This window comes from Echiichthys vipera (assembly GCF_963691815.1).
Source record: "Echiichthys vipera genome assembly, chromosome: 3".
Taxonomy (NCBI): domain Eukaryota; kingdom Metazoa; phylum Chordata; class Actinopteri; order Perciformes; family Trachinidae; genus Echiichthys; species Echiichthys vipera.
The window spans coordinates 34,722,284-34,743,786 of record NC_139828.1 but is presented as its reverse complement, the minus strand read 5'-3'; the positions used below and the strand labels follow the sequence as shown (position 1 = coordinate 34,743,786).

Here is a 21,503-nt window from a genome sequence, read left to right as displayed (position 1 = left end):
TCTATGTTATTGCCTTTTAGGTTAATAACATAGTGACGGTCAACTTGACAAGATGGAGGCTCTGCAAGAACAGGCTCAGTACAACTTTAAGAATGTTTGCTGACAATACCACTGTGTATTCACCATGTGTATGTTGATGATTTAAATAATGCATGCAAAGATGGACTAAATAAGATATTTAAATTGGGTAGAAAAAAACTATTGAGCTTTAAATGTACCCAAAACTAAATGCCCTTGTTTTGGCTCAAGCTGCATACCAATGAGGGACAATAAAGTCAGTATAGAAGAGAGCAAGACTAAACGTTTGGGGGTGATGGTTCATGAGCAACTTTCCTGGGGAACATAAACAAAACTGTTAAAATGGGGGAAGAAAAGTTGTATCTGTTATCAGAAGTCTTAGTTTAAGTTGCACCTTGCAGGTAAAAGCTGTAGTATTTTGTCATCACAATCTCTGCTCAGATATCTGGTCAAGTCTAAGAACCAACAGCAAAAAGTCAATAAAGCTCTCAGTGAATTGGAATGGACTAATCTAATTTCCTATGAAGACATAAACCAGAGTGCTGACTCCTTCTCTCAAAAAATTAAGGAGATTCTGCTGTCTTTCTCTAGGACAGGGAGCTCTAGGACCAGGCAATCCAGCTCCCTTCCTTGGTTCAATAATGAGTGTCTTGCACTGTTAAAAGTTAGAGATCAACTGCTCAAAATTTCACTGAAAACTGGTCTATTCATTGACCGTCAAAAATTCACATCAGCACGAAATAAAGTAACATCAGCTTTACGAAAAGCCAAGGCAAACTTCTTCTTAAACATAATTGAGAGTGCAAAGGGAAATCCCCAAAAAATGTGGAAAGAGATCAATTATCTAACTGGCCGTCAGACTAAACAGAAAAGTAAAGGACTGGAACTAAACATTAAGGGCGTACTCACACTGTCCTTCTGGCCGGGGCCAAAACTGTTTTTTCAGCTAAAGCCTAGTACCTTTAAGCAGTGTGAGTGCACCCGTTCCGCGCATAACTGCGGCCAGCGGGCCGTCCAAGGATGACAACAAAAATGCATTCACAAAATCATCTCATTGTCCTCTTTTTCATCTCTTTGTCTTAGCAACAGAATACACTAAGGTAAACACTGAAGTAGCTTTAGAGAAGGTTTGAGAGGTGGGCTTTAGCGGAGCCGTTTGCACATGTACGAGCACGAGCGTGCGCACGTGTACGAAGGACGGACCATGCGCGGACATTTAACAACAACAACAATGGCGGTGAAAGGTTCACGTTGGTGTGATGCGCAGGTGGATTGTTTACTGCAGATTTGGTCGGATGAAAATATTCAAAAAACAGTCGACAAGACGCACAAAAACTCTGAGGTCTGTGGAAAGATTTGTAAACAAAGCCACACACACGCGATCAATGCGTGTTACGGCGTGATGGCGTATGGACAGCAAGAAGCATTGGCCGGCCCAGGTAGTGTGAGTACAAACGGGGCTGGGGCGCGGGGGGAGAGGGAGGGGGGACAAGTACCCTAAAGCCCGGGTCGCGGTGCGGAAGGACAGTGTCAGTACGCTAAGAGTCAATTGGTGAACACTCCTGTCACCTTGGCTACAGAATTTAATTCTTTTTTTATAAATTCTGTTCAAGAAATATCAAGTCTTTTCACTGCACCTGACTGCGTTATCATCCTGTCAACTGCGAACAGCTTGTCTTTAACATAACTGAAATCTCTGACAGAGAGGTAATGGAAATTATTTGCCCCCTTAACAAATCTAATGCCAAGGATGACCATGGGTTTGACACTAACTTTTTTAAACTTCACATAGAGTCTCTGGTTTGCCCCATTACGCAGCTGGTAAATCAGTCGATCAAGCATTCTGTTGTCCCGACGAACTGGAAGGTGAGCACGGTGAATCCAATCTTTAAATCCGGAAGTAAATCTGAAATCAACAACTATAGACCAATCAGTATTCTTACTGTCATCTCCAAAATAATAGAAAAATAGGTGGCTAAACAGTTAGTTGAACACCTCAATAACGGATACACAACATTACATCCGATGCAGTTTGGCTTCCGGACTCACCATTCCACAGAGTCGGCCCTAAGTATGTTGGTAGAAAAAAACAAGTGTCTCCTGGATAGGAACAACTGTGTGGGAGCTGTCTTCCTAGATTATAAAAGGGCCTTTGACACTGTTGACCATCGAGTACTGTTATCTAAGCTGTCAAAATTAAATTTTTCCACAAAGGCCCTTAATTGGTTTAGATCATATCTTGCAGATAGAAAGCAGTGTGTGGTGGTCAGCGGTGTCAAATCCCCCTACCTGGACTGTCCAGTGGGGGTCCCTCAAGGTTCCATACTTGGACCTATTTTGATTTCAGTTTACATTAATGATTTATTTGATGTTGTGAGGGTGTAAATGCACAGTTGTACGCAGATGATGCAGTGATTTTCATCCCTGCGAAAAACACAACAGAGGCTGCTCAAATACTCACGACAGCAATGTCTCATATTCAGGGCTGGCTCACTGATTCATGCCTTTCTTTAAATGTTAAAAAAGTGTCTGTATGTATTTTGCTAAAAGGCCGCCAAATGCTGATCATTCTGGTGTCTTTCTGGGAGGGGAGGAGCTCGCTTTGGTGAGCGAGTTCAGATACTTGGGAGTTATCCTGGACTCGACACTCTCATTTAAGAAACACATCAAAAAAGTGTCTAACTCTGTCAAATACAACCTGGCAAATTTCAAACAGATTAGGAATTCATTACCCACCAGTGCTGCTTTGATGTTTTTACACTGTATGATCCTCTCACATATAGACTACTGCTTCACAAGCTGGTCACTGGCATGTACGACAGCACATAAACCAATAGACAGTCTCTATAAAAGAGCCCTAAAAACTCTGGATAAAAAACCCTTCTTCTTCCACATCTGCAAGACTCTTAAAAAACAAAATTTTTTAAGTTTCCATAATTTTAAAACATTTAGATTTGCGTGTTGTTTATATAAAAGTCTCCATGGTCTCGCTCCACCACCACTGACTGAATTCATAAAGAAAAGGACTCTGCAAGGTATGAGCACCAGGGCCAGGTTAGGGCGTACTCACACTGTCCTTCCGTACCGCGACCTGGGCAAATGCTTCTTGCTGTCCATACGTCATCATGCCGTAACACGTCACACGCATTGATCGCGTGTGTGTGGCTTTGTTTACAAATCTTTCCACAGACCTCAGAGTTTTTGTGCGTCTTGTCGACTGTTTTTTAATATTTTCATCCGACCAAAATCTGCAGTAAACACTCCACCTCCGCATCACACCAATGTGAACCTTTCACCGCCATTGTTGTTGTTGTTAAATGTCCGTGCATGGTCCGTCCTTCTATTTACATGTCCGAACAGGCGGACATAACGCTACTGCCGTAGGGCTCGTGCTCGTACACATGCGCACGCTCGTGCTCGTACATGTGCAAACGGCTCCGCTAAAGCCAACCTCTTTCAAGCGGGCCGTGGACAGTTATGCGCGGAACGGGTGCACTCACACTGCTTAAGGGTACTAGGCTTTAGCTGAAAAAACGGTTTTGGCCCCGGCCAGAAGGACAGTGTGAGTACGCCCTTAGAGGAGACTGTGAGATCCCCCACAGGCGCATTGCATTTGGGAAGAATGTGTTGTCTGTTGGGGGGGGGGGGGCTTAAATCAAATCAAAAGTGCGACCACTGACTCGTCTGTATCATATTGAAAATGACGTTTTATTTCATTGTTTTATTCTGTGTGGGTCTGGTGTCCTCCTGATGTAATGTGTTGTGCGGTGTGTTTTAGCAGGGACTAGGGATGCAAATTAGCATCTTTGCTATAATCCGGCACTTTTACAGTGATATGTTGTTATCGTTGTTCATTAATGTGCACAGTCCCTAACAAATAAAGTATTGATTGATTGAAGTGCTCCCAAAAAAGAGCTGGAAGAACTTCAGCTAGTGCAGCACAATTAGCACTCTGCTCTTCAGTAAGAGGTACAGTTAACTTTGTTCAGAAATACAATAGTTTTGCAACAACCATGTATTTTAAAATGTTATTTTCTGGAAATACACACAGTCATCAAACAAGGCAGGTGATGAGGGGATTACTCCACCCTAACCAATAAAACACTAATGTATAGAGCCATACCACACCTTAACAGTAATCTGTGCTTTGCAGCACAATAACCTACAACAAAAGCTACAGAGGTTGTTGAAGTCACGCATGAAAAATAACTTTAAAAAAATCTGGAGGGTGTGGGGCCGCAGGTAATCTTCTTCTTCTTGCAGCCCTTCCCAGCCTGTTAGCTGTGTGGTGCTAGGGAGTGCGCACTAAACAAGCTTTGTGTTGCTCTGCATCAAGTGTAGAACACACAGAAAATTTGATGTAAATCGGATCATTTTTGTCATATCAGACTGACTTAAATTAACTTCATTAACCATACATTAACTTGACAATGTATGGTCAAGTTACAACAACGTTCTGTTTTATGGTGAAAGGCCGTACTATTGTGCTAAGCCACTTCAACACGGTAGAGAGAAAACCCAACCCCAAGTATGGTTTAATCAGACGTGTTTAGATGATACTGACTGATTTTGAAGTTGATCTTGTCAAATCTCTAGGAGTTTGCATGACACGTGTAAATGTTGGAAAATGGCCATTAAATTAAAAATGCCATACTTCCTGTTGCCTTTAGGATATTGCTCCATGAGGCTTTTTTGTACGTCTGGATGAGTTATATATAACTACCGGTTTTCATAAAATTATTCCAGTCTGGGAGTAGGGGCTGTTTTCTAGGGGGCGCTAGCGAGTCAATTTGCCACGCCTATCATTGAAATATGTATTTTCACCACCCCTGAATGATTTGTGAAGTTTGGTGAGTTTTTGAATATGATTAAGCATCCAAAAAGGCGATTCAATTGAGAGAAAAAAATTATATTCAGCGCAACTTCAGCAGTGCCTTCGCTGGCCCGATGTTCATCAGTGCTTGGATCCTAATAACTGAAGAATAACTACCGACTGAGATTGTTATTGATGTTTTATTTTACCTGTCAATCAATTCTAATTATGTTAATGTATATGTATATATGAGTATACACGCTGCCATGTTTTCTCTCTGTGCTGTCAGTGCCGGCGTGGGGCGTACAGGCTGCTTCATTGTGATCGAAGCCATGCTGGAGAGGATGAAACACGAGAAGTCAGTTGACATTTATGGTCATGTGACATGTATGCGAGCTCAGAGGAACTACATGGTGCAGACAGAGGATCAGTACATATTCATCCACGAGGCCCTTCTAGAAGCTGCAACCTGTGGTAACACAGATGTCCCTACCCGAAACCTGTACAGCCACATCCAGAAGCTCACCCAGATTCCTCCTGGAGACACTGTCACCGCCATAGAACTGGAGTTTAAGGTTGGTACCTTTTGTCGTTGATTGTTTTGTGCATGGTGAGTTTCTGCAGCTGATAGCCCATCTAAAGTGGACTACTGTGTTTGTCCTGATTGACAGACTTTGTGACGTTATGATATGAAAGGCTTGTTGGGGAAAATGGTATTGTAAAATAAAAAGCGGAAGTCTAACCAATTCTAAGACTACCCAGAAAATAATGCAAAGACCTGATAACAGGTGAGTTGTGCATTGCATTTTTATCTTTAATAACTAGAGAAATACTGTAAGTAAAGAGGCCAGCTGGAATTTTAATAAAATGACATCACTAAGAACATGAACTCATAAGTTTCTGTTGTGCATATGAAGAATGCAAGTTGACTTTGCCAAGCTTAAAGTGAAATTCCGGTGTAAAATCATCCCATGGTCTTTTTCGACACCTGCACACATCAAATAAGCCATCGAGACAGTTTTTTCTTTCATAAACTATTAATGGCGATATCCCGGGGAGTTGCTAACAGCCGAACGTGGCTAAAGTTCAGTTCAGACCAAAAATTTGCAACGAGATGAATTGAAATTTGCAACTACTTCCAACATGCAGGTCTGCAACATTCTGAAACCTGCAAACGTAGTAAGTGAACCCAGAGTTTATCAAAAGTGTTTTGAAATATTTACCCACTGGCCCCTGTATCAGCTCCTCTCATAGTAAAGTCCATTCAAGTCAATTACCAAAGTCAATCCAAAAGGAAGGAGCCCATTGGTGCTGCGGTTCATGTGTAAGCACTCTTCTCATGCTACTGCAGAGGTTTGGTGTTATTTTGCAGTATAAGTGGTTAAAAAAGACGTTTTAATGCCTTTACCTTACTACCCCGAGCTAATCAGTGTTAGCCGCATCCTGCTGTTAGCGACTCTCCGGGATTTCTCCGTTAATAGTTCATACACAAAAAATCTGTCTCAATGTGCAAGGAAAAGACCCTTGAATGGTTTTACGCTGGTTATTCACTTTAACACACCAAATACACAAAACTCTGCCATATGAATTGTGAGAGCTAAAAAGTCTTTTTGTTATTTTGGATTTGACTTACGTGTTTGCTTGATGAGGATCACATGTTTTACTTTTCCTCCCCGTTTTGCTTTCTTATTTTTGTAACATGTGCCTCAAAGCTGCTAGCATCAGAGCACTCTTGAATTTGAGACATTTTGACTTGTACCGAGAAAGGAAGAGGTTGTACCAGTAACATTAATGATGCTTCATTACAGCAGTAACTGCAATGCAATACAGCTACAGATAATGCTTAGGTTAGTTTTTAATCCATGTCCTTCTAATCTTCCAACTTAATGGAAGTTCACTACTAAATGGCTGGAGTGCCTCTTTAATTACCAGAAGCAGTAAGAGCTAGGGAAGAGGAAGGATTTTCGTCTTCAGCCTGTGTAACAGAGATGAACTCTTTCTCAGAGGAGGAGCTGCCAGAGCTTAAGTTTCTAAACTTCAGATGAAGAAGACTGAACGAGATGAAGAGAGCAGAGGGGGAGAGAGAGAGAGTGAAGGAGAGAGGGCTGGGACAAACAGAATGTCTGACGTCCTAAAGATAAGGGCCCAATGGGTTACATGTTTTTACACAGTTTGATCTGCAGCACTGCACCACCCTCTACTGCTAACTACGGCTGCTCCGCACTGAACTACACCACATGATTTAGCCAGGACACAACAACAACCAGAATTATGCTGCTTGTTCAAGCAAGCAGGGCAGCTGTGAATCTGAACAGAGCATAATTAGATTTTGATTCTTAGTTCACTGCAATTTTCTTTGGCAAATTGACACTTGCCCTTGCAGAACCGACAGAGGAATCACATTTGGGCCTGTCAGCAGAGCCCGCCTAAAAAAAACCACTGAATTGGGATGTTGAAGATTTATTCTCCTAAGTTTGAAATGCATTGGTGCACCAGCTCACAGAAAATGTTGATGAGTTTGTTAATAGTTGTACTCCATAAGATTTGAGATTCCTTGTTTCTAGCGGCCTCTTTGGCAGTAAGATGTAACTGCAGGTGAGCCTTTTCTTTCAGAGCCTCCACCTTGTCACGTTCACGGTCACAATGTGTGTTGACAATTTTTATTGATTTTTTTATTCAAATTTTGCCTCTTTTCTAAACTTTATTATAACACATTATCTTTCTAATTCCATTCCGTCCCCTATATGTTCCCCTCTTAAATCTATACACACACACACACACACACACACACACACACACACACACACACACACACACGTTCCTGTTACACTTCTGCCCTTACTACAAGCCTGACTCAGAATTTGGGATTTCCGATTTTCGATTACAATGGAATGCAGCATAACTGTTGCTGATGATCTAGGCCGACAGACCAACGTCTGTCAGCAGAATCATGGACATGGAGGCTTATTTACACCTAGAGAGGGAATGTCTCCACAGACACAGATATTGGAATACTCAGCAAAAAGGCTACAAGTGCTTTCATTAGTGGGCCATATGATCAATCATCGTTGTTGTAACTCACTCTGTGATAGATAGGAACTTAAAAAACAATTAAAAAGATGAAAATCTTACGGAGTACAACTTAAACTTTTCACTGTCTTCAGGAGTTTGAACACACCCCAGCATCAGGCTTGGATCAAAGTGCATCATTTTAAAGTCAAAGTCAAAGTCAGCTTTATTGTCAATTCTGCAATATGTGCCAGACGTACAGAAATTCTTTCTGACCCACGGTGTAATAGTACAAAATATGTCTTCTAACCCCTTTTTTCCCCTTAATTACCCTCTGGTGATAAATAAAGTTTTCTTGAATCTTGTATCTTGAATATATGCAATAAAACATAAAATAAATTCTAAATAATGCAACAGAAATAGAAACTTGCTCTCTTTAGTTTTTGGAGGAAGTAGAGGCGCCGCTGGGACATCTTGGCCAGTGATGCAGTGTTGATTGTCCAGGAGAGGTCCTCACTGATGTGCACCCCCAGGAATGTGGTGCTGCTCACTGTCTCTACAGCAGCACAGTTAATGGTTAGTTGGGGTTTAGAGGCCTCTTCGGAAGTCAATAACAACCTCCTTGGCCATGTTTAGAGCGGGCGGGGTTATGTGAGCCATGACTAACCTTTCAAAGCACTACATTATGATGGGGGTAGGTGCAACAAGGCAATAGTCATTAAGGGTGTATGGAGAGGGCTTCTTTGGCACAGGTATGATGGTGGTGGCTTTGAAGCATGATGGAACAACAGCCTGATGCAGAGAAGTGTTGAAGATGTCCATGAAGACATCTTTGAGCTCCTCTGCACAGTCCTTCAGCACACGACCAGGAATTTTGTCCGGACCTGCAGCCTTGCGGGCGTTCATCTTGAAGAAAATTCTCTTCACGCTGGCTGCAGTCAAGCACAGAGCCTGGTCATTGAGGGGGGGTGTCTTCTGTGTGGGCATGTTCTGTGCTTCAAACCTGGCAAATAAGCTGTTGAGGTTGTTCAGCAGAATGATGTTGCTGTCACAGGTCTGTGGCGAGGGTTTGTAGTCTTTGACGGACTGGATACCATGCCACAGGCTCTGTGCGTCTCTGCTGTTCTCAAAGTGTGTGGTTATATGTATTGAATTTTCATGTATCAGTAATCCATCCATCCTTGCTAACACACCACATTCCACCAAGACTAGTTGTATTAGCTCTTTAAAAATCCAGGGGCCAGATGCATAAAGGTTGTGGTGTACGTACAAAAAACATGCATACTGTGCATATATAAATTTAATTTTAAATGATTTTTGAGTGAACCATTTGATCATTCTTTATATTAACATGTGAGCATCATCTCCCTGTTAAAATCAATTTAATTTGATCCACTTTATAAAATCAGTTTCAACATGAGCACTATGAAAGAAACATTCATCCTTCTAACATCTAACAAGAACAATGATTGGGATTTGACCGTGATGGTGTTTTTCAGAAATGTGTTGAATTAGTGGTAAAGACACTATAAAAAGCCAAAGTCATGCGTAAAGACAGCAGCACTGTTGGAGAATTTGTACTTTCTTTGTCATGTTTCTCATTTCTAATGAGTGGTCGAGCAGAGAGAAACTTTTGATATGGACACAGAGTTAAAGGGCATTTCTATGTCATTTTATGGCTAACTGTGGGAGTGGAGACGAGGCTTGTGCCCATGTACCTAGTTCCTAGATTGATAAAACATAATCAGGTGTACGTGTAGCTTCAGTCCAACAAAGAGTCTGTCTGCATGTTTCTGTCTTTGTGCATACACACAGTTTTGGTGGTTAATCTACACAGTTTTATGGTGTGGTTGTGAAGCTGCAGTGCAGTCAGCTCTGGGCTGAGAATCAGGTGTCTCAGGAGCATCAGAGACATACTGTACAGTAGGTGTCTAACTTTCTGTGTCTGTAGAAACTGGCCAACTCTAAAGCACATACCTCAAGATTCATCAGTGCCAACCTGCCGTGTAACAAATTCAAGAACCGCCTGGTGAACATCATGCCTTTCGAGTCCACCCGTGTCTGCCTGCAGCCAATCAGAGGGGTGGAGGGCTCCGACTACATCAATGCTAGCTTCATCGATGGATACAGGTGAGTCCATCGAAAACGTTTCACTGTGGTGTGTGATGCACAGGGACAAGATAGAGCGGCTCAGGTGCTGGTTTACATTCAAAATGGAAATGAAGAAGACTTTACGGTTTATTTTGGAGCTGTTAAATCATGTACTTTTATTGGGAAGGACTGAAGTATGGTCCCTTAGGACAACATTGACGTTAATGTGGACGACCAGCAGCTCCAGTGTTTACGGCGAGGAGATCAGGGTGTCCGACTAGAGAGGAGCACACGGCTAATTCAGGCTGTCCTGCGGTTTTCTCTGTAGCACTTCCTTTGAAGATGTCCACTCGCTGTAACCTCCCCACCCACAGGTTCACCTGGATAAATTTTGTATTTTCTGAAGGAAATCTATAAAACCCAACAGTTTTTGCTGTATATCTGGCAGCACAACCCCAAACACAACACGTTTTTGTCATTGCTTCAACTTCAGATCAACAACAATATTTTTAACTATGTAACACACTTCAGGTCAGTGGAAGCCGTTCACATTCTACCACCCGGAAATATCTTGACGCCTATTGTTTACAAACATTCTGAAATGCTGTATAATATCAACAAAAACTGAACATTATGTGTACCTGATAAAGCCGACATTGAGTGCATACAACTGGCATAAAGAAATCAGAACAGGTTACAGTACATGTGGGCTCTTGCAACTGTGGCCTCGACTGCTGTGTTGTTGAATTTCTAGATTATTATCCAATTATCACTTCAAGGGTGGGATGAAGACTTGCATGTCTGTGTGTTACAGTAAATACAGAGCTGGAGTCAGGACGTGGTTAGCGTAGCTTAGCATAAAGACTGGGAGCAGGGAAAAACAGCTAGCCTGTTTCTGTCAACTTTCAAAATAACACCTCTAAAGCTCAATCATTAACATGTTGTGTGTCAGGGGTGTCCAAACTTTTTGCAAAGAGGGCCAGATTTGATAAAGTGAAGATGCCCGGGGGCCATTAGTTCCTTCTGATGTTTTTTTAAACAACAAAAGTCACAAGCAAATGTGCACTATTATAAACAATTTTCATTATAACATTCTCTTTATTTTTTAAATGGCAGTGTAACCAAATATAAGCCACTCAGGCAGACGTGAACAATTCTAAAAACACAATTCTGCCTTTAATTCATATCTGGAGAGTCAGATAACATTGAACATTGAACATTGAACTGTATGGAATACCTTAATTTTCCTTGAGTTTGATAAATATCTTTGCTTCGTGGACATTTTAAACAGGAGTTATATGTAATGCAAAGTTGTCTGTTATCATTAAAGTTTAAAACAAGTTATTTTTGCTCTTGTCTTTAACAAGATCTTTCAGAGAGTATACATCTACAGGTACACAACATCAACAGTTATAACCAAATCTTATTCAAGATGTTTAATAAACTTAAAAAAAGTGCCATAAGTCCAAGTGCATAAGTATGCTTTTGGCTTTTCACTGTTAATAGTGACAGATTCAAAACATTCAATTTCAGATTGATCAAGAAACCAATAACTTGCAGTCACTAATGAGAAGGGTGATACTGAGATCTGGATTTCAGTAAAGAGGCCAGGTTTGGTTTGAGGGAAGTCCTTGAAATGCGTAAAATGTCACGCAAGTGGGGGTCACTTAGTCTTGACCTCGTTCGGTTCTTGATTAAGTTCATGACAGAGAATGTTTGCTCACACAGATATGCAGAGCCGAATAAGTAGCAAATGTTTGCATTTCTGGAAACCTGCCTTTATCCAGCTGCCTGTAAAAGTCAACAGGAGTAAGCTGCTGGTGTTTACCGCGCTGCTCATCATCACACTGCAGCTCAATGAGCTCCAGCTGTAGCTGTGGAGGAGCATCGTCAGGGTCCACGGAGAAGGGAGAAGAGAAAAGCAACATGTCCTTTTCAATAGTAGCAAAATCCCAAAAGCGTTTGCTAAATTCCATAGAAAGAGATGCGATAGCTGTTGCATAACTCATCATTTGCGCACCGATGTTGTCCTGTGGGAAACTGTCGATGACCTCTTTCAAAGCTGGGAAGTGCGCAGTGCAGGGCTCTGTTTGGGACAATTGTCTTTGGAAAAGTTGCAGCTTAGTTCTAAAGGCCTTGATGTGAGCGTACAGCTGGCTCACCACTGCATCTTGTCCTTGCAGATTAACATTCAGCGCATTCAGATGCTTCGTTATGTCAACCAAAAAAGCCAAATCTGCCAGCCATACAGGATCGGACAGTTCTCCCATCAGTTGCCTCTTTTCACATAAAAAAATGTCCAATTTCCTCTCTGAGAGAGAAAAATTGCATTGCGGACCCCCGACTTAGCCACCGCACATCGTTGTGATATAGTACGTCTCCATTTTCAGCCTGAATGTCAAGCAAGGACTGAGGAAACTGTAGGTGGTGTAGAGCTTTAGAGCGAATAGAATTGATTGCCTTTACCACTGGTTTCATAACATGATCAAATTTGAGATGTTTGGCGCAGAGAGCCTGCCGGTGAATTATACAGTGAAGTTTAATAGCGTTACCTCCTTCTTCGCTGACTTTATTGCAGATCAGTGTGTACAATCCACTCTGCTCACCAGCCATGGCAGGCGCACCATCGGTTATGATCCCAGAAACTTTACTCCATGGTAGTTTCAGATCAACAGCTTCACAAACAGAAATGAAAAAATCTGTTCCTCTGGTTTGGCCTTTGAGGCTTTGGAGGTCAAGCAGCTCCTCTGTTACGTTCATGTTGTCATCAACTCCTCTTGAAAAAATCAAGAGCTGTGCATTGTCAGATACATCGGTGCTTTCATCACGGGCTAATGAGAAATAATCAATGATAGGTCCTCGACTCTTCGTGCCACGGTGTTACGTGCCAGGCAAACATTCATAAATTCTTCCTTCTTTTCGGGGCAAACGTTCTCCACCATTTTCAAGACACAGTCTTGATAAATGTACCTTCAGTGAAAGGTTTGCCATGTTTAGCTATTAACATGGCCACTTCGTAGCTTGCTTTGGTGGTACTTTCCTTTGACTCACAGGCCCGCGTGAAAAATCACTGTTGTGATGCCAAAGCAGCTTGCAGTTGTTTCACTTTTTCAGCGCGGTCACTCCCTGTTAGCTTGTCGTATGTGTTAGCATCTCTAGTTTGGTAGTGTCTCTTTATGTTAAAATTTTTAAACAAGGCAACAGTCTCTTGACAAATAAGACAAACACAATTGCCTCGATTTTCACTGAAGAAGTACTGTATTTCCCACCTTTCCTGAAAGCAGTCAAAACCCCTTTGCAAAACTTGTTTTTATGGTGTGATTTGCCGGAGGGGATGGGTTCAAACAGACTCAAACAGACTCTAGTCTCCTGTCTCCTGTCTCCTCGCTTGACACACTCGGCAACAAACCTGGCAACCCGACTGGTGGAATTATTTTTTGTTGTTGCGACTATGATCTTGAGACACTAGATGGCGGTGTTCTGCTCATTCTTCACATTCAACCTTTAAAAGTTCTGAAACAAAAGTGACCTTGATGAGAGAAAGCAGTAAGAGAGTTTGTGCGATGCTCAGCCTGGGCGGCTCAGGTGGTGGTTTACATTCAAAATGGAAATCAAGAAGACTTTACGGTATATTTTGGAGCTGTTAAAGCATGTACTTTTATTGGGGAGGACTGAAGTATGGTCCTGGATGTTTGGACAATATTGATGTTAATGTGGACGACCAGCAGCTCCAGGGTTTACGGCGAGGAGATCAGGGTGTCCGACTAGAGAGAAGCACGCGGCTAATTCAGGCAGTCTTGCGGTCTTCTCTGTAGCACTTCTTTTGAGGATGTCCACTCGCTGTAACATCCCCACCCACAGGTTCACCTGTATAAATTTAGTATTTTCTGAAGGAAATCGATAAAACCCAACAGTTTTTGCTGTATATCTGGCGCCGCAACCCCAAACACAACACGTTTTTGTCATCTCTTCATCTATGTAACACACTTCAGGTCAGTGGAAGCCGTTCGCATTCTACCACCCAGAAATATCTTGACGCCTATTGTTTACAGTTGGCTGGCACTGGGCAAAATGGAGTTTGCCAATCCTGCAGCTGCTTCGAAGCCTCAGTGAAGTGGGCGTTTTTTGAGTGACTGGAGACAGGCAAAAAACCCATCCCCTCATGGAAAAACATACAAATCATCATAAAATCTCACTGGAAAGAAATATCTTCTTGGTATATGAAGCTCTGGCTGCTTTTATTTCACTGACCCCATGGTTTACTTTCTTTCAAGCAGTTCCTTGATGTGATAAAATGATCACATGTGATTTTATGACCATTCAGTCTTCCAGCCATGTCTAGTACCACCCTCATGCTCTGATTCTCTTCCAGTGCTTCCCGATGAGCAACCCATAGTAAGTTTGCAAGGTCCAAGTCTTTCCGACTGTCCCTATACAGTTCAAGCAGGGAGAAGGAACATGATAACTTGTAAGAAAACGTGTCCACTGGAGACTGAGAGAGAACAGAATCTGCTGGTGGTTGAGGGAAAGAGAGAAGGTCAACCCCAGGGCCTCATTCTCATCAGAGGATGCCTCATAATCAGGGTCTTCCTCAACATTATCCTCAGTCTCACAACATTCTCATCCATGTCACTTTCACTCTTTTATCTGAGACGGAGTATAGCCACAAAATAATGTCAAGCTCTTCTTTGGAGACATTAAACACTTAAAGGGGTCAAATTCTAATAGTATTATAGGAGGGTTCAAATAAGTAACAGTAATACACTGAACAAAAATATAAACGCAACACTGAGTTTCTGAGAATCTGAAGCCCCTCAAAATGCAATGAAGTTTGACACATAAAGCTTACTTCCTGTTGTCAGTAGGTGGCGCTATGACTATGACTCAATTTCAGCATGTACATGTCTTCAGGCCTGGACTGTTATCCAGCATTTGAAATTTGGGGCTGAGGTTCAGTGTCTTGCACAGGACACTACAACATGTAGACTGGACGACCCGCTCTGTCTCTGAGCCACAGCTGCCCTGGAACTGGAACATGCTGTTGTATATGCTGATCATCCCAAACATGCTCAGTGGGTGACATGTCTGGTGAGTATGCAGGTCATAGAAGAACCTGGATGTTTTCAGCTTCCAGGACTTGTGTCCACATCCTTCAACATGGAGCCATGCATTATCATGCTGCAGCATGAGGTGATGGTTGTGGATGAAAGGCACAACGATGGGCCTCAGGATCGTTACACAGTATCTCCCCCCTACCACCATGAGCCACTCTATTCACAACGCTAACATCAGCCAACCGCTCACCCACATGACGCCATGCACACTGTCTCCCATCTGCCCGGTACAGTGAAAACTGGGATTCATCCGTGATGAGAAGAACACTTGAGCAAAGGTGAGCATTCGTCCACTCAAGTCGGTTATAAAGACAAACTGCAGTCAGGTCAAGAGCCCAGTGAGGATGACGAGCGTGCAGATGAGGTTCCCTGAGACAGTTTGTGACAGTTGGTTCAGGAATTCTTTGGTTATGTAAACCAATTGTTGCATCAGCTGTCCGGGTGGCTGGTCTCAGACAATCTTGCAGATGAAGATGCCGGATGTGGTGGTCCTGGGCTGGCGTGGTTACACATGGTCTGCAGTTGTGAGGCCGGTTGGATGTTCTGCCAAATTCTCTGAAACAACTTTGGAGACGGTTTATGGTCGAGAAATGAAGATTCAGTTCACAGGCAACAGCTCTGCTGGACATCCCTGCAGTCAGAAAGCCGGCGGTTCTGACGTCTTTTTATGTGCACCTGTTCGGACATAGAAAAAAAGAAGGACGGACCATGCGCAATTTAAAACAATGGCGGCGAAAGGTTCACATTGGTGTGATGCGGAGGTGGAGTGTTTACTGCAGATTTGGTCAGATGGAAATATTCAAAAACAGTTTTACAAGCCGCACAACAATTCTGAGGTCTATGGAAAGATTTGTAAACAAGGCGACGCATCGCAATGATGTCAATCAATGCGTGTGACGTGTTACGGCGTGATGACGTATAGGCAGGCAAGAAGCATTCGCGCGAGGCCCAGGTAGTGTGAGTACAAACGGGCCTGGGGTGCAGGGGTAGAGGGAGGGAGGACAAGTACCCTAAAGCACGGGGCACGGTACAGATGGACAGTGTGAGTGCGCCCTTAGAGTTAGACTTAGACTTCTCTTTATTGATCCTTTGGGATGACTCCTGCAGGGAAATTGAGATTCCAGCAGCTTACAAAAACACAAGGGAGGTATAAAAAAATACAGTTTAGGATAACCAATAAACTCTTAGCTAAATAAACACAGAAAGTATAAAAAAACAATAAACAGTAAGCAATAAACTCTTTGTCGAATACATCAGGTAGATGTAAGAATACAGGTCAAATACAATTCACAGAAAGTTAAATCACATAAGTTAAATGTAGAGGAAATTCATAAGATAAAATATGTATGACTGTATATTACAGAAATGAGCAGCAAGATTAAATTATTGCACTTAAGTGGTGGATAAAATTATTGCACGAAAAAGAATTGTCCAGGTATGTAAGAGTAGATTATTAATGCACAGTGAGTGGCTCCCACTCCTTCCCTTCTGTCCTCTTTATTTCCTCCCCCTGACTGAGTAGTTGTAGAGTGTGATGGCCTAAGGGACGAAGGAGTTTTTGAGCCTATTGGTCCTACACTTGGGTAGGAGCAGCCTATCACTGAACAGGCTCCTCTGGTTCATGACGGTGTGCAGGGGGTGGCTGGCATAATGTCCAGCAGTTGGTCCAGTGTCCTCCTCTCTGCCACCGTCACCAGCGAGTCCAGTTTCTTGCCGACCACAGAGCCAGCCCGCCTGACCAGTTTATCTAGTCTGGAGTTGTCCTCTGTGGATATGCTGCCCCCCCCCCTCCCCCCCAGCACACCACAGTGTAGAAGAGGAAACTGGTGACCACAGATTGGTAAAACATCCACAGCAGTTTGCTGCAGATATTGAAGGAACACAGTCTCCTCAGGAAGTACAACCTGCTTTGTGTCGTCCTGTACAGGTGGCTGGTGTGTGTTGTCCAGTCCAATTTATTGTCCAGCCACAGCCCGAGGTATTTGTCCACAGCCTCCACCTAAGCTCCCTTTAGCAGGACTGGTCGCCCTGGGGGGCTCCAGTGCTGCTGACCTCAGTGTCAGATGTGGTGTCCTTCAACCTGACATACTGTGGCCTGTCAGTGAGGGGGTCTATAATCCAGTCCACCAGATGGGGGTCCACTCCCATCCTGTTCAGTTTCAATTCCATTTCAATTAAATTGTATTTATGTCAGTTATCTCAGGACCCTTTACAGAGTAGGTGAAGACCACACTCTATGACTTATTTATGATTTATATAGACCCAACAATTCAATTTCAATTCAATTCAATTCAATTCAATTTTATTTATAGTGTCGAATCATAACAAAAGTTATCTGGGACACTTTACAGAGTAGGTAAAGACCACACTCAATGACTTAGTTATGATTTACATAGACCCAACAATTCCTCTGTAGAGTATGGAGGCAACGAAAACCTTCTCTATAACAGGCAGGAACGTCAGACAGACCCAGCTCTGTAGAGGACGGCCATCTGTCTTGAACGGTTGGGGAGGAAGAAAAGGAGAGAGAAAAGACACACAGATGGACAGAGAGAGACAGACACACTTCCAGAGATGCAAGCAAAGCCTAACAGTAACTATAATAATATTTATAGTAAAGTGAATATAACGTATATGTTAAGACAGTTAATACAACAAAATAGTAGAAACAAGCACAGCTAAGGTGACAGAATATAAAAATGATAATAATTATGGTGGCAAACATGATCAATGATGAGTAGTGGCAATAGCAGCTACGATACAGCTAAAAATGTTATAGTTTATTAAACTAGTGATAGTATATATGAGCAACAGTAACAATTCCCCCGTGGAGTACGGTGGCAATGAAAACCTTCCCTGTAATGGGAAAGAACGTCGGATAGACCCAGCTCCATGCAGGACGGCCATCTGTCTTGACCGGTTGGGGAGGAAGAAAAGGAAAGAGAGAAAGAGATAAGAGACGGACAGATGCACACAGAGAGACAAAGACAGACACATAGACAGAGAGACAGAAACACTTCAAGAGATGCAAGCAACCAAAAAGTAACTATAATATCTATAGTAATGTAAATGTGACTTATATGTTATGGCAGTTAATACGGCAGAATAGTAGAAACAAGCACAGCTAAGGTGATAGAATATGAAAATGCTAATAATTATGGTGGCAAACATGATCAATGATAAGTAGCGGCAATAGCAGCTACGATACAGCAAGACATACCACTGATGGTTACAAATTTTGTAATTTATATGACTAGTGGTAGTATATATGAGTAATAGTGATAATAGTACCAGGAAGTGCCATGCAGGACCACGGCAGCAGGCACCACCACGATCAGCAGAGACCTGCAAGATGATAAAGCACAAACAACTCCAGGGAAGAAGTTAAATTAGTAACATGCATTGATGAGACATGAATGATACAGACAGAGAGGAGAGAAGCTCAGAGTATCAGGAAAAGGATTATCAACACTATAGACCAACATATCCTGCTACAGAGACTGGAGCATCTAATTGGCATTAAAGGAACCGCATTAAGCAGATAGATCTAAGTTTGTACATGTTAATGACAAATCCTCCATGCACACTAAAGTCAGTCACAGAGTTCCACAGGGTTCTGTCCTTGGACCGTTTCTATTCACCTTATATGTGCTTCCCTTAGGAAATATTATAAGGAAGCACTCTACACATTTTCATTGTTATGCTGATAATACACAATTGTATTGGTTGATCAAACCAGAAGAAACCGATCATTTAGCTAAACTTCAAATGTGCATTAAGGAAATAAAATACAGGATGACAATTTTTCTGATGTTAAACTCAGAAAAAAACTGAAGTTATGTACTTGGCCCCAAAGGCCTCCGAAACTCAATAGCTAAAGATGTTGTTACCCTGGATGATGTTGTGTTGTCCTCCAGCCCCACAGTAAGGAATCTTGGTGTTATTTTTGATCAGGATATGTCCTTCGATTCTCACATAAAATTAACGACAAGGACTGCATATTTTCACTGGCGTAATATTGCGAAAATTAGGAACATTGTGTCTCAGAAATATGTAGAAAAACTAGTCTATACATTTGTTACCTCTAGGCTGGACTACTGCAACTCCTTATTATCAGGCTGCTCCAATAAGTCTGTTAATGCTGCAGCTCATGTACTGACTAAAACAAATCAAAGAGAACATATTTTTCCTGTATTGGCTTCTGTGCAATGGCTACCTGTAAAATCTAGAATAGAATTTAAAATCCTAACTCCTTACCTACAAAGCTTAAAGAGCTCATAGTATCGTATTACCCAACTAGATCGCTGCGCTCGGAGAATGCAGGGCTACTTGTCGTTCCTAGAGTCTCCAAAAGTAGAATGGGAGGCAGAGCTTTCAGCTACCAAGCTCCTCTCCTGTGCAATAAACTCCCAGATGTTATTCGGGAGGGAGACACTGTCCCCATATTTAAGAGTAAACTTAAAACTTTCCTTTTTGATAAAGCTTACAGCTAGGGCTTACAATCCCTTAACAATCTTGTTAGTTTTCAAAAGATTTTGTTCTGCTTAATTATGCTGTTATAGGCCTAGTCTGCCGGGGGAGAATCCTTTTCCTGATACTCAGAGCTTCTCTCCTCACTGTCTGTATCATGCATGTCTCATCGTTGCATGTTACTAATTCAACTTCTTCCCCAGAGTTGTTTGTGCTTTGTCATCTCGCAGGTCTCTGCTGATCGTGGTGGTGCCTGCTGCCGTGGTCCTACATGACGCTTCCTGCTGCTGTTATCACTGTTACTCATATATACTATCACTAGTCTAATAAACTATAAAAACACCATCAGTGGTATGTCTCACTGTATTGTAGCTGCTATTGCCACTACTCATCATTGACCATGTTTGCCACCATGATTATTATCATTGTCATATTCTATCACCTTAGCTGTGCTTGTTTCTACTTTTCTGCTGTATTAACTGCCATAACATGTAAGTCATATTCACATTACTATAGATATTATTATAGTTAATGTTACGCTTTGGTTGCTTCCATCTCTGGAAGTGTGTCTGTTTGTATCCAGCGTTTCCACAGTCTTGTTCGTGCCATTGGGTTCATTGTTTTCACGTTCAGGTGTGTATTCCTTGTTTAATTACTTATTTTGTTCACTTTGTTTTTTGTCATTCCTCCTGTACGGAGCGTCATAGTTTAGAGATTCATTTTTTAACTTTGCCCTTTTGTTTTTTCCTCCTGGACGGTGTCATTTTTTGTTTGTGGCCTTTTTGCTCTGTGCCAGTCTCTGTTCTTGTCGTCAAGGAATAAATTCAGTTTTGGTCCGCAAACCTCCGCTTCTGAGTCCTCATTCCTGCCTGGGACTGACAGAATAATATGGCCAGTATGGACTCAGCGGAGGAATGCCGCCTATTGGAGGCGCTGCGCACCCAGGAGGCCCGCCTCGTCCAGCAAGAGGAGTTCCAGATGGCGATGGCCACCGAAATGGGCCGACTCTCCTTGAGCTACAGGACCTGCTGGGGCGACTCACCTGACCTGTGACCACAGCCCCGCCTCAGGCTGTGAACACCACACCAGCTCCTACCTGGCCAGCCGAAGGCGCTAGATGTAGACTGGCTTCCCCCGCTCAGTATTCGGGGAAGCCCGGAACATGCAAGATATTTTTAATAGACTGCTCTCACCACTTTGAATTTTTGCCCCATGCATTCCCCACGGACCGTTCCAAAATTGCCTTTATGATTTCACACCTGTCTGGCAGAGCCAAAGCCTGGGCGGCAGCTGAATGGAGACAGGGCTGTAACTGTCTCCCTGATTTCCAGGCCGCGGTCATTAAGACATTTGACCCAGTAACCACGCACAGAGAAAAGGCGCAGGACCTGAGCGCTTTGAAGCAAGGCAGCGGGTAAGTATGCGACTATGCCATCCGTTTCCGCACTCTGGCGGTGCAAAGCGGGTGGAACGACACAGCTCTATACAATGTGTTTTTGAAGGGACTCGCATCCCCGATTCAAGACTTCCTCGTCCCACTGGACCTTCCCACCGATGTGGACGCACTCATCGCGCTCGCCATTCGGACAATGAACCGGTGCGTCCAGCTCAGACAACAGCGGGACGGAGGAACAGCGGTGACGGAGCAACACTCTCGCTCTCTTCCTCCGAGCAAACAAATTTACCGTTGTTCGCTGCCGGAGCCACAACCTCACCCCCTCGACGATCACGAGGAGGAGCCCATGCAGCTGGGGAGAGCTCAGCTGACACCGGAGGAACGACGAAAGCGACAGCTGGAGGGGAGGTGTTTCTACTGTGGGGAGATCGGCCACCTTGTCGTCTCGTGTCCAGCCAAGATTTCCCAGGCGGTGAGTCTCCCCACGCTCCCCGCATTCGGACCAACCAAATTTTGCATCACACCTTGATCAATCAGAAAGCTCTCATCGACTCTGGAGCTGATGAGAATTTGATGAGTTGGGGTTTAGCTA

The 21,503-nt window shown here is 43.0% G+C and overlaps 1 protein-coding gene across 1 annotated transcript in view; it reads left to right on the top strand.

Annotated features, from left to right (window-relative positions):
* Positions 1–21,503, top strand: part of ptprfa (protein tyrosine phosphatase receptor type Fa) — a gene marked incomplete at its 5' end in the record, with an annotated part of 414,741 nt that overhangs the window by 344,437 nt on the left and 48,801 nt on the right. The window contains 2 exons of the mRNA XM_083911493.1: positions 5,121–5,406; positions 9,792–9,970. Of these exons, the coding sequence (XP_083767619.1) occupies positions 5,121–5,406; positions 9,792–9,970 (465 nt within the window). The remainder of the gene's footprint in view (positions 1–5,120; positions 5,407–9,791; positions 9,971–21,503) is intronic.